Source organism: Aythya ferina (genome assembly GCF_964211825.1).
Source record: "Aythya ferina genome assembly, chromosome: 4".
NCBI lineage: Eukaryota > Metazoa > Chordata > Aves > Anseriformes > Anatidae > Aythya > Aythya ferina.
The window spans coordinates 65,505,779-65,518,832 of NC_140300.1; the positions used below are offsets into that span (position 1 = coordinate 65,505,779).

The following is a 13,054-nucleotide window of genomic DNA, read 5'->3' on the forward strand; positions in this document are numbered from 1 at the left end:
TCTTCAATCCCAGGCTCTGGATGTTCTTTATGGCAGCTGTGACCACGAGAGAACTGCGTGAGGGGAGCTGAAAGCGTGCAGAAGGCAATCACGGGGTGAAGCACGGGGGCTTTAAAGCAGAGAGGAAGGGGTGAAAAGGCCCTGACAAACAGCACGTGTTTTTTTTCCCTCTGCAGTTACCAGTTTCCAGGTGTCAGCAGCAGGCTTCACAGGGAGTGGTGTTTCCTGGAAAAGGTGCTGAGTGTATCAGTGCTCCTGATGCTGGTAAAAGCAGTGAATAGCTAAGGCAGTGCTGACAAAACAAGGAGTAACCCTTGGCTTACGAGCATTTCAGGTGCTGCAGCTTATTTTTTCTCTTATCCTTTTTCCATTGAAACACTCAAACATGTTTTAACGCTCAGCTGACTCTATTAGGACTGAAATCACGAAGCTCACCACAGCCTTGAAATACAGCTGGGGTGTCCATGTGCAGAATCACCTCTGGGATGACTAGTGGAGACCGAGGAATCAGCAGTGAGCTGAAGGATCCTACTAAATGTATGAAAATCTTGTCAGAGAGCTTGGGGATCCGCTGTTGTTTATGAGCTTTTTGTACTGTGTCTTTACCAAATTTCTGGCTGTTGACAGCTGCCGTGATGTAGCTCAGAGGAATTTCAACAGTTGTTTTTCCCTCCCCTGTGTTTCTCCTGCCATCTATTATCTGGGCAAGATACCTAATGTAGAGACTCAGCCCTTTCTGAGCAGAAAGAAACAACCAAGAGGGACAAATGCTCCGAGTTGCTTATTGTCAAGCTGGGGAGGACACGAGGAGTTCCACTTAGGTGTCCAAGAGGACCGATACTGCTTGAAACTCTTCCAAGCAACAGCTGCTTCTCCCTGGGGGAGAAAACCAGATTTTTCCCCTGAAGGTGTAGCATTAGGGCTGATTTCAGACAGAAGAAGCCATCTGGTGCTGTCCACGTACATCACAGGACACTTAGGGCTGAAAGATTTTGCCACATCCTCTAGGAAAAGCTTGTCTAGCAACTGGAAGCTATGCATAGAAAAAATATACCCGCCTGCTGGTAAACTTAGGAGGAGTAGCAAATGGGATCAGTAATTCATTGTTCTAATCAGTGTCATATAACTGGGTGCTTTGTGCTTCCAGCAGTCTCAGACACCAAAGATCTTGCAGTGTAGCTTTTCAACAGCACTAAGTAGAAGCCCTGTTTTACAAATTCGGAAGCTACAGACCAAAGGTGAGCTTTTCATGGTTTTTCATTTTTGGCCAAGCTTTATTGCAGTTTCCAACACCTTCAAGCTAAATCACCTTGCCTGTCAGAGCTGAGTTATACAAGCTTATAGCAGCTGTCCTCGGCTTCTGTTGGAGTGTGGCTGCAACGTACGGACAGCAAGAAAATGCTGGAGCAGCACTGGGAACCATGCCTGTCACGATCCAAAAAATCGCTGTCCTGGAAGTGCTTTGCCTTTTCATCTTTTTATGAAAAGATCTGACAAGGTTGGGACCAAAAGAAGTCAAACCTTGGTGTGTTTGTTTATGCTCAGGTGAAATGGACAGAAGAGAGAAGTGAAAATGGGAACTCCATGAGGTAGCACAGAATGACAAGTGGGAAGTGAGAGGGGGACTTAATCAAACTAATCACCACCTTGCAGCTTATGCAGTGCATCTTTCTTCATCCACTCCAAAACATTTCTTCAGGGAAGAAGGAAGAAAATCAGCTTTGCTTCTGTCTGGCTTGTGGGGAGTTTTTCCATTCAGCTGTCTGTCAGTTCCAGCGTTTTGTTGCAAGACAAGACCTTTTCATGTCAGTTTGTAAAAGCTCTGTGTAATGAGTAAGACTTGGTTGCTGATGTTCTAAAAATAGCTGTCAAACCTATTCCAGTTGCATAACATGACATGACAATGAAAAGTAAATTGTGGGTAATCTTCCAAAGGAATGAGTGTTGTTTTTTTTTTTTTTTTCTCTTTTATTCCTCTGTAAGGCCCTCTTGTTCTTTATATGATTTTTTTAATGAGCATCTGACAGCAATAGAAGCACTGCTAGCAATAGGTTGGTAGGTTTAAACCTGTTCCAGGCTTAGCACTGGGAGTGTTGTGACATGTGTGCTTTGTGCATTGGGTAGTAAAGCAAGAGACAACTGAATTGATGAGCTTTTTGGATGACCTCTCATTGGACGTGAGAGGTGTGGAAGATCAAATGTATTTTACAGGGTTTGCTGGCTTCTGAGTCCTTGCTGATCCCCACATCCAGGCTGAATTAGGAAACATCAAATCTGAGAAGTCTGGTTGTTCCTAAATAACCTGATTGCCTGTATCTGAGAGGCTGTCTGTGTGTAGGCTATCATTGTGCTTTGGGGCGTGTACCTGCCCTTATCCTATGATTCACAAGCCAGACTTTCAGAAGAGCTCAGCAGTTTCAGTAAAGGTTGGTGCTTTCCTCTTGTAGGAAATGTTTTAAAACTAAATTGAGCATCAACGCACCTTCTGAATGGCTTTGCCTACAGGTTTATCCAGACCTGATGTCTGCATGTAGCTACGAGACCAGTCCTGTGACCAGTTTTTTCTTTTTTTTTTCTTTTTTCTCAGAACAAATTGGAGCCCTGGCAGGGCAGCACATAGTCCACGTGGCCTGCGGAGAGTCTCACAGCGTGGCACTCAGCGACCAGGGGCAGCTCTTCTCCTGGGGTGCCGGCAGCGATGGGCAGTTGGGCCTCACCACGATAGAAGAAGCAGTGACAGTGCCAAGGTAAATTTTTGAAGAGGTTCAAGTTTCCTTAAGGCACCTACTTGGAGGTGTTGTGTCAGGGGTTTTTCACCTTCCAGCCTGGAGCATTGCTCTCACTCCAAGGGCTGGTAATTGGGCGCTTCTCATGTACCAGTAGTAGCATGATGCCTCCTCCTTTCCCCTCTCAGCATTTTTTAAGTTTCATTGGCATTCAGGAAGTTTGGGCAGGCCAGGACTTCTGTTTCTGGACTTTGGTGCTCGGGGCACATGAAGAAAGAGCATGCTCAGCTTCTTCAAAGAAAAATCTGTCGGTGTTTTCTACAGAGCAAGGAGATACATGAGGGAGGACTCCAAAACAGAAATGTTGTGTGGTGTCTGTTTATTCCACTCCCTAGAAATCCTTTGAGTTCACAAGGCCATATTTCAAGAACGGGGTAAAAATATGGCCTTGTGAACTGGCACCTCAGTTTTGAAACTCTTGCAGTGTTGCCCATTAGCACCTTCTGCTTGTCAGCAAAGCTTCTTACCCAGCCCATTGCAATTCTGAATAGTCTGTGTTGCTCAGAAACTTCAGGGAATTGCTCTTTTATTTTTTTTATTCACTTGCTTAATGTCTGTTACCTGTCTCAGAGTACTAAGAGTATTAAGTACAAGGACATGTGGATGGAGCAGGGGCCAGTGGCTGACATCCAAAGCAGTTCGCAGATGACATATCACAGCTTAGCACCACAATGAAGACAGCTGATCTCTTTGTACCCAGTGGTGTTGTATCAGGCTACGTTAATAACAGATCTGTTCTGTCTGTTATTCTGGTTACCACTGCATATCCAGCGCAGAGCAGGAAGAGGAGGTTTGGGGCACCTATCTAGTAGGGTGGCTGTTATTATTGGAACAGTATTTAAAGAAAATGAGTTCTAGTTGCAAAAGCACATATTTCAGATGAAGGGCTCTGTGGGAAGAAAGCTCTTAACTTGCAGGCGGATCTGATACAACAAAGAGAGACATGCTCACATGCCAATGTAATTGTGCCATTTTAAAAATAACATTTTTTTGAAGCAACTTGAACCTTTGACGTGCTGTTCTTTGTGCAAAACACTTGAAGAGGTTTTGGTTCTATAACTCATAGGAACTACTATGCCCTGATGGGTTGAAGGATGTCAATGCCTGTAAAAGAATAGTAGAGACACCAAAAAATGTTTCTTTCCCCACCATTTTCAGATGTCTGGAAATGTAGCAGTAAAGATAGTTGGAGTTGGTAATCAAGTATCTAGATGTCCTCACAGATTTGTATTTATTATGCATAGATCTGTATCACCTCCAAGATTCAATTCCTCATCTCAAAATCACAGGTTATATGTGTGTCTAGAATACCTGAATGGAAATGATAAATTAATCTATGGCCATACTATATTTGTGGATGATTATTCTAAAATAATGTCGTCTTCTTTAGGTTGATAAAGAAACTGAACCAACAGACGATACTGCAGGTTTCCTGTGGAAACTGGCATTGCCTGGCTTTGGCAGCAGGTGCTGTAACATTCATTATTTACTACCAAGATTTCTGCTGTTGTTTTGCACAGTGTCCAAGATTGCTTATTTCTGCACAATAAACCAAGGACATCCCTGTTGCAACTGTTTTTGGGACAAATGGGAGACAATAAAGTGGATTAGATACCATGAATATTGAAGAGCTTTGCCAATACTGCCAAGAAAGGAAGCATCACTCATTACGCACTGCCTCACTACTGAATAATGGCAGGAACAATTAAAAGCTTTCCATCTTGATGTAGAAAAATGTGTAGAGTTAATTCTGTTGTGTCAAAATTATCCTTGGCTCTTCTGTATGCAACATGTGGACCATTCTTTGTTGTGTTGTTTAAGTTACAGCAGTCCATGTTGTATTTTGCACTTAGTTACACATCTTTCTTTACTCAGCGTCTTTGGACAGGGCTTTTATTTCAGGAAAGATCGTCTTGCTTGATTTTTCCATCATGAGGTTTGAGTGGGAGAGAAGCCCCCAGCAATGGTGTTCATTTTGACAAACTTGTTCTGTTGACCAGCACTTATTCACTGTTCTCTTTTTTTTTTGTTTTGTTTTGTTTCAGATGGTCAGTTCTTCACATGGGGACAGAACAGCTATGGTCAGCTGGGCTTGGGTAAAGAATGTCCCTCCCAAGCCAGTCCACAACGTGTCAAATCTCTTGATGGCATCCCTTTGGCTCAGGTTGCTGCAGGTGGAGCACACAGTTTTGCCCTCTCTCTCTCAGGAGCTGTGTTTGGCTGGGGGAAGAACAGCTCAGGACAACTGGGACTTAGTGATGAACGAGGTATTGAAATTATGCTCTTTGGTGAAAGAAGGATGGACCTTTTTTTGGCTGAGTGACACTCTTTTATCTTTTGACAGTCTGTTTTTACTGAGCAGATGTATAAACCTCAGCAGCTCCTTAGGTTTTCTGCCTTAGAGGACAGAAAAACAGTCTTGGGCTCTACAGGCTTTTCATGATTAGTCGTAATAGAAACACCTCTTTTTCCCTTCTAGATGTTAGTGGGAGTGAAGGTCAAAAAAAAACAAAAAGTGTCAAAATGCAGGAACCCAAGGAAGTGCTTGTGTTATTCTTCCCCTCAAAAACACTCTGTTTATATTTTGTTTGAAGTTGATGTAGAGCAAAGGCTCTTCATGTGGAACAATGAACTGAACTTGCACAGTTTTTCCGACATGCTGGGCAAGTGGTATGTTGTATTTCAGGTGATCATGATCAGTGAAGCCTAGCCATCAACAGACTTGAAGACTGATTTATAAATTAGGCTTCAAGAATGGATATGACATTACCACTAGTCTGAAAAGTCCAGATTCCCTCAGCTTGTTAATGTGCTCTTTAACTATTTGCAAAGGCAAAAGAGATTTTCTTTGGAGTTTCAGATCAACCTCTTCATCTTTATCTGCATAGTTTCTGAGTAGCTTTAAGTATCTAGGCAAGTTACTGAGCGTGGATGTGAAACGCAACACGCGTGGATAATTTGCTTTGCATGGGTGAATACATGAGGTGTGTATATATTTAAAACTGTTAGGTTGTGTATATAGTAGCTTATAAACACCGTATGTTGCAAGAGAAAAGCATTGCCTCACATTTTGTCTACCTATAAGGGAACGATGCAACTTGACAACCCACCCTACCAACTGAAACATGTATTTAAAGCAATTACTCAAAACCAGCCTGTATGCTTAATTTCATCTTGCTTTGCACTTTCAGGAATACGAAACGCAATTGTAAGACTTGTAACACATTTTGTGCTTTCTCAAAAATGCTCCAGGTTTATTATCTTTATGGTTTGTAAGATAGAGGACTGGCCTTGTATAAGAGCATCTATGTTCTTTGCATGGCGTTTGACAGATAAATGCTTCTGATTTCAACACAGCACTATTAGAAATGCTGCAGATTGTGTATTAGAAGTTTACTTGTTTACTTTGTGCTAAACTGCAGAACAAAGTAAATGAAAAAAGCCTGCCCTCATTTTTAAATGCATGAAAATGTGACCATTTTCCTTTCGCTATACAGAAAAAAAAAAGCACCTGTCAAATCCTTGGGTGAGAGTCTTAAAAATTGAACAACTTCTATAGGTAGGAACTGGGTTTTTTGTTGGTACAAAGTAAGCAGCTGTTCCCCTTGCTGTCTGAAGCTGGTTTGGGGTACCTACTGCTTCTTTAAGTGCTTTTTTAATAATAAAAATATATATATTCTTTTAAATCAGTGAAACATATAGCCTTGCATAGTGTATTTATCCTCGAGATGTGTACTTTTAATGATTAGAATGTCATAGTGAAGGAGAAAAGCACCATTTAACTGTTGGCAGAGATTAGCCTTTGCAAGTAGGAGGATCTTAAAGCATGACAACAGAAGGAAGACTAGGTATTTAAATGCACCTGCTGCTTGCCATGTGTATTGGACACATCAGGATTGTTCTGTATGAAGAAGTCGTAGCAAGCTTTTGGAAACAAAAGTGAGGAGTTTGGAATGGGGCATGAGGCTGAAGGTGGGTGTAGCTCACCTGCACTAGTCGTGTCCCCAGTTGCAAGCACACATTGAATTTATACAAAACACATTATATATTTGTGTTCTTGCAATACCCAATGGTTTTTGAACCAGGGCAAATATTTTAAGACTGGAGGGAGAAAGCAACAGTAAAGTAATAAGGGATCTGTTGTTTTTCCCACGTTTGTTAAAGCTGTGTTCCATCTGAATTATAGAACAAGTCTGAAAATCAGACTGCTGCCAGAGGTTTTATCAGGCATTTCGGATTGTGTTTATGAAAGAATTCCTTTATTTCATTTGTCTTACACAGACCGAGAATCGCCTTGCCATGTGAAGCTGTTGCGGTCTCAGAAGGTTGTTTACATCAGCTGTGGAGAGGAACACACGGCAGTTCTAACAAAGGTAGAGGAGCTAACCTGGAAGCCCCGGCTGCTGTCTTGCCTGCCTGATGGTTTCACTTTAGTTTCCTAGGAAATGATAGAAAAGAGCAGACTGACCTACCTTATTTCATCTAACACCAGTAAGAGAAACTAAACCAAAAGTAAAGTCTTGTGATAATTTATTCTGAGATTCTTTGCCCACATGATCCATTGCCATTTTTAAGATGAAGATGTTAGTAATCCATGACAATAAATAGTAAAACTCGGATGAATCACTCAAAGAAATGAGCTTTGAGGAATAGAAAAGAACAAACATATATCTTAGGAGGTTAAAAATAACATTGTATTGGAAGATGGAGAGTTATTGTGCCTCAGAGTAAAAGGCAAGCCAGAAATAATGGGCTGTTAAATGAAAAGTTATCGGTCAGTCACAGCATTTACAAGAGGTTTGCAGTTCCAAAGCTACTGCAGTTTCCAAGTAGTGTGTAGCTTAATAGAGGATAGGGATGGCATTTGGAAGATCATTGTTCCAGTTCTTGCCTTGCCCCTGCCACTTCCTAGGTATTGCTTCCTTGGTTGGTGCCAACATGTTCTCCACTGAAAAATGAATCGAAACAGCTAGCTGTGGGATTCCAGTGGGAGAACCACTGTGAAGACCAGAGAGTGTGGGTCTTTTTCCAGGAAAAAGCTCATCATCCTTTTGATCAGCAGCCACCAGAGATCACTGTAAAGTACTGTGGAAATGGGTGCTATTGAACCATGGTTAAACCTTCTGAGATTTCAGGCCCATTAGGTAATGGTGGGGGGAAGCTTGTCTGCTGCAGGCATACTAAGAGATAAGTCTGACACTCTCTGATGGGTGGCAAGGAAGCAATTTGGAAGCTTCATTAGTGGAACCCAAGCTTATTTTCTGAATCCTTTGGAAATTCCCAGCAATCTCTGCTTAAGCTTGGGCTCGTAGCGGAACTGGAGTCAGAGAGATGCTGCTGGGATATGGGTCCTAAATGGAGAATATGCTGTTTGATTTGCTAACAGAGTGGAGGGGTGTTCACGTTCGGTGCAGGTTCCTGTGGGCAACTGGGACATGACTCCATGAATGACGAAGTGAACCCCCGAAGAGTTCTTGAGCTAATGGGCAGTGAAGTATCCCAGATTGCCTGTGGCAGGTGAGTCCTGTCCTTCAGTGGAGGTTAATGCTGACACTGGCTCTTGTAAATGGAAGGAATAGTCTTGCTTCTGCATTGTACACATCAAAATTAAGTTAATTTGTACCCGTCTCTGTTACAGACACCACACTTTAGCCTTTGTGCCTTCTTCAGGAATGATCTATGCATTTGGCTGTGGAACAAGAGGCCAGCTGGGAACTGGGCACACTTGCAATGTTAAGTGTCCCTCTCCTGTGAAGGGTCACTGGGCAGCTCACAATGGGCAACTCTCAGGGAAGCCTGGTACGTACTATGCATGATTTAGAGTGGCAAATGGACATGAATCACTTCCTTTCATCCATTGCAGTCGAAAGACACCTTGACATTGTTCTGCGAAAGTGCTTGAAACAGCAAAAGAAACCCATTCCCCTGGCCTGAGTGCACTGGGGAATTACTGTGTGACCTCTTGCTCTCTTACTCTGTGTGCCCTCTCCCTTTCTCTTATCACGGCAGAGCTCAACATTTCACAATCTTGAGCCTTCATGAAATTGTCCTAATGCTGATTTCTGAGGGCTCTGGTTTCTCATTAAAAAACCCATTGTAGTTTAAAAATTACAGCTTTCCCCTCCTGTCAGGCAGTATGTCTCAGAAAAAAAAAAAAAAAAAAAAAAAAAGTAAAATAAAGTGCTGAAGTGCTTGAGTTCCTACTGAGTTCAGCCTTGCCTTCAAGTGTAAAGCATTAGACACTGGCAGTGCAAATGTGGAGGAAAGGCAAAGCAGAAACTTGCGTTCATCAGCCTCTAACACAACTGTGTTGCTTTCCTCAACAGATGCCTGTAAATATCACATTGTTAAACATATCTTTTCTGGAGGAGACCAAACATTTGTGCTTTGCTCCAAATATGAGGTAAAACAAATGAAATACTTTCTCAAGCCTGTTCACCTGTCCCAGCCCTCACTATGCACCTTTTTTTGGTGGTAAACCACTTTGATCATCAGGGAAGGGAGTTACTTCCTTGGCAGATGGGAAGAAAGGGACTGCCTTCCTCCTGAGACAGTGGGGCCCAGGTGATCAGTGTAAGGCAGCGGAACACACAGTGGGGTTCTGACAGATCAGCTGGATTGTGGGCTGAATGATGGTTTTTCTCCTTCTGGCTTATTTATTCCAGTAAGTGTTTAACATACACTTTAGAGGCATGGAAATAAATCTAGACAAAATGTACTAAGCCTGTAGCTATATACAGCATTATTTAAAAGGCCTTTGGTACATTTAAGGAAATGTATTTTGTTTTTCTTTTTTCTTTTCCTCTTTGTAATAATGGTTTTGCTGATAGTCTTTTTTTTTTTCCCCCATGCCTTTCCTTTTGGCCCATTAGTAATGTTGCAGCTTCCTAATCAAGCCTGTTCAGAGATCACACCCAGAGACCTATTAATTATATATAGAAAACTGAGATTTTTAATAAGAAGGAATTGTTTTTACAAGCCTTGTGTTTGCTGAAATCTGTATCTTCTCACAGAATTCCTTGCCTGCTGATGATTTCCGGACCATAAATGAAACGCGTTATACCTGTTTAATAAATGATGAAACTATAGATGTCTGGAGGCAAAAGCTTTTAGAAAAGAACAGTTCTAATTCTGTCAAGTAGGTATTATGGCACTGGACAAGCCTATTATTGGAAATTGTATTTAAATAATTTTGTTGGCTTCCATGCCCTGTTTTCACTTGAAATTCATCAGCCTTTTCAAGTGTGGTTCTTGGTTATATCCAAGGGGAGTACAGGTGCCAGTCACGAGGATGCTAGGTTAGAGCTTCCTAGCAAAACCAGAGGAATTTAAGGCTGCTTCAGGATATTGCAAATAGTGGGTGGGAAATGGATTTAAAAGTTGTTCTTTATTATGTGCTTAGAGTTTGTGTAAAGCAGCAAGAAGCTGTGAACACACTGGTTAATTTTTTTCTTGTTTGCCTGCTATGAGAAGGGCAGAATAGATGGAAAGGCAGCACTGCTAACCTCCCTCCTTTGAAAGAGGAGTGTTATATGATCCTGAGTAAGCCACTTAGCCTTTGAATGATGGGATGATCTTGACGTTGTTTCTCATAGAAGGAATGGAAGATAGCTGAAGAGATTTACTGAACATTTGTTTATACCCTCTCTCTCTGTTTTCTTTTGTCTTCCTGCTGCAAACAGTAATGTTGTTCAGATACTGTCCTCAGCTGCCTGCTGGAATGGAAGCTTCTTGGAGAAGAAGTAAGTATCAAAGAGAGTCAAGTAGCGTAGCTTTCCCTTGAGGCAGACTGGAATCTCTTCTTTTCTCTACTTGCTTTTGCACTGGGCTTTGATTTTTTGGTCAGGAGACTGGGGCAGAGAGTGTTTACGGAAGAGGTAGGCAGTCAGAGCTGGGTAAGGAAGGCAAATAGTCTAGGAAAGAGCATGGTTTAGTGTACATATACTGTACACGTTCCTGGAGTTGTCATGCTTATACTTTTTCCGTATGAAATGAATATAAAAATCTTTGAAAGAGAGGGTTGGGAATTTGACAAGAAGAGAAATGAGTGATTGATGCCACGTACCTGAATAGTCTCTCACCCAGCTGAGCTAGCTGATGAGGGCTAGTGCTTGTAAAGGGAGGGAGGCATACCTCAGCACAGGCTGCTCATGAAAAATACATCCAGGCCAGCATGGAAGCACTTTTCTTTTAGGTGACATCAGTTGTGAAAAAGTTTTGTGCTTTTGCGTATGAAAGCATGAGTTTCAAATGGATGTAACTAACAATAGGTGGTGACAAGGATGTAATAGGCACAGCTGAGTCAAAAGCTGTGGGCTGGGAAGGATTATGTTGCCTGCGTTTGTGAAGGTTGGGGAGGTAACAGCATAAGTTGAGGTGGGGGAGGAATTTTTTATGGTGACGTAATGAATAAATGACCTGTAAGTAGGTGAAGATGAGCCTAGTTACTCTGAATAATTTTTGAGTAATCTTCTCCAAGAGCAGCTCGAAAAAGAAAACAAGTTACTCATTATGCTTGCATTTTTCAGCTGGTACAATGGTTGATTCTTCTCTAGCCTTGGGGAAAGGCAGCATTGTTACTGCATGTGGAGAGTTGTGTCATGTCGGTTTAAAACACTCAGTGAGTTTTCTAAGTTGTTGGGTCACTGCAAATAGTCCCATGCCTCCTTTGAATGTGGAAATGAATGGAGTGTATGACTTGATCACCTCTGGGCAGTTCTCTTCCCACCCTAATGATGTCCTGGCCAGTGCAGGACTTAACTTTCACAGAAGATCTGTGACTAAATAAATCATAACATTTGAAGCCAATGTACGCTGAGGTGAGGCTGTGTTTAACTAGCTACTACTATGGAAATAACTGTTCTACTCCAGCAGACAATATTTACCTTCTCATGTAATTACAGCCACATCAGAAAATTGACAAAGGCATCCCATGTTTAACCGGTACCGTTTCCTTCACAGTGTGTCTGGTATGACAGTGTCTCAGGGATGAGGAGTGACATACCTGGGAAATCTTGAGGTCAATAGATTTGTAGCAATTACTGGTTTTTTTACTAGCATCTGCAAAGATTTATGTGCATTTTTACGACAGACTGTGTTGCTGAGAGTCTCTGCTCCAGATGCTGCACATGCTCCAGGTGCTGAGCTAGGTAGCTTACCTGCTGGACTGCAGGACATTTCGGTGTCCCCAGATCTGGCTGTTGGACTGTGTCGCACTTTGCAGGCTTGCCTTCATTACCCCTTTTATACAGGTAGCCTGCGTAAATTACAGCCTTTCACACATAGCAGACAGGAGAGAACATTTCTGACGTCTGAAGACTGTTTACAACTGCTCTGTGGTTTGATTGCGATCATTTAGTTTTAGAAAAAATGAGAGTGGAATTACCAAGTTCTCTGAAATCTTGTTTGTTATGTTTTGAAAGCCTTCATCTGATGTTCCCTTGAATAATGTCATCTTATCACCCTTCCCTTTCTTACTGGGTGTTATTTTCTATAAAAATAAATAAAGTGTATGTGAAGAAAATGCAGAGGATCCTGAAATGATAGATAGGTATTATACAGGTTTTTAAGCAGTCAGTCCTGTTCAGGCAGGCTATTAGCATAGCGAGGAGTCCTGGGGAAACCAAAGAGTTTGATGAAGTGTTTATTTGCAAGAATCCGAAATCTAAGCAAGGCCCAGAAGAGTTCAGAAAGGGGCACTGTGCATCTTGTCCTTAGCAAGAAGATTCCAAGTTGTGTTTTGTTTCTAGTCTGATTCATTTCCTGGAGGTCAGGCAGTGCCAATACAGAGGTAGTGTTTTCAATTCCTTCAACTTATGTCTGTTTGTCTCTGATTTTTTTTTAAAGAATTGATGAACATTTTAAAACCAGTCCAAAGACCCCAGGGATTGATTTGAACTCCACCAGAGTGCTGTTTGAGAAGCTGATGAACTCTCAACACTCCATTCTCCTAGACCAGGTATTGCACTTAAAAATTTTGGGGTATTCAGAGGGAGTATAAAGGCTTTGCCCTCTGAAACATGGGAGAAGAAGCACATTTTTTAGGGGAAGTTTGTATTTCAAATCTGCAGGCCAGATTCATCTTGGTATCTGTGGATACATCTCCATTGACCTGGATGGATTTTGACCTCAGAAAACGTCTCAAAGATTTGTTTATAGAACAGTTTTTTTTCATGGCATTTAATACTTGAAATAACTGCTGAAATTAAATCTTGTATGTTATGCATGAAAATAATGACTGTGTTCTTATTTCTTACGGGTCAGCAGTT

At 41.8% G+C, this 13,054-nt stretch overlaps 1 protein-coding gene across 1 annotated transcript in view; it reads left to right on the plus strand.

Annotated features, from left to right (window-relative positions):
- The window catches only part of HERC3 (HECT and RLD domain containing E3 ubiquitin protein ligase 3), a 64,936-nt gene that overhangs the window by 33,537 nt on the left and 18,345 nt on the right, over positions 1–13,054 (plus strand). Inside the window, exons 26-35 of the mRNA XM_084517980.1 lie at positions 2,588–2,747; positions 4,177–4,253; positions 4,832–5,053; positions 7,068–7,159; positions 8,173–8,303; positions 8,425–8,585; positions 9,113–9,189; positions 9,800–9,924; positions 10,469–10,528; positions 12,633–12,744. Of these exons, the coding sequence (XP_084374106.1) occupies positions 2,588–2,747; positions 4,177–4,253; positions 4,832–5,053; positions 7,068–7,159; positions 8,173–8,303; positions 8,425–8,585; positions 9,113–9,189; positions 9,800–9,924; positions 10,469–10,528; positions 12,633–12,744 (1,217 nt within the window). The remainder of the gene's footprint in view (positions 1–2,587; positions 2,748–4,176; positions 4,254–4,831; positions 5,054–7,067; positions 7,160–8,172; positions 8,304–8,424; positions 8,586–9,112; positions 9,190–9,799; positions 9,925–10,468; positions 10,529–12,632; positions 12,745–13,054) is intronic.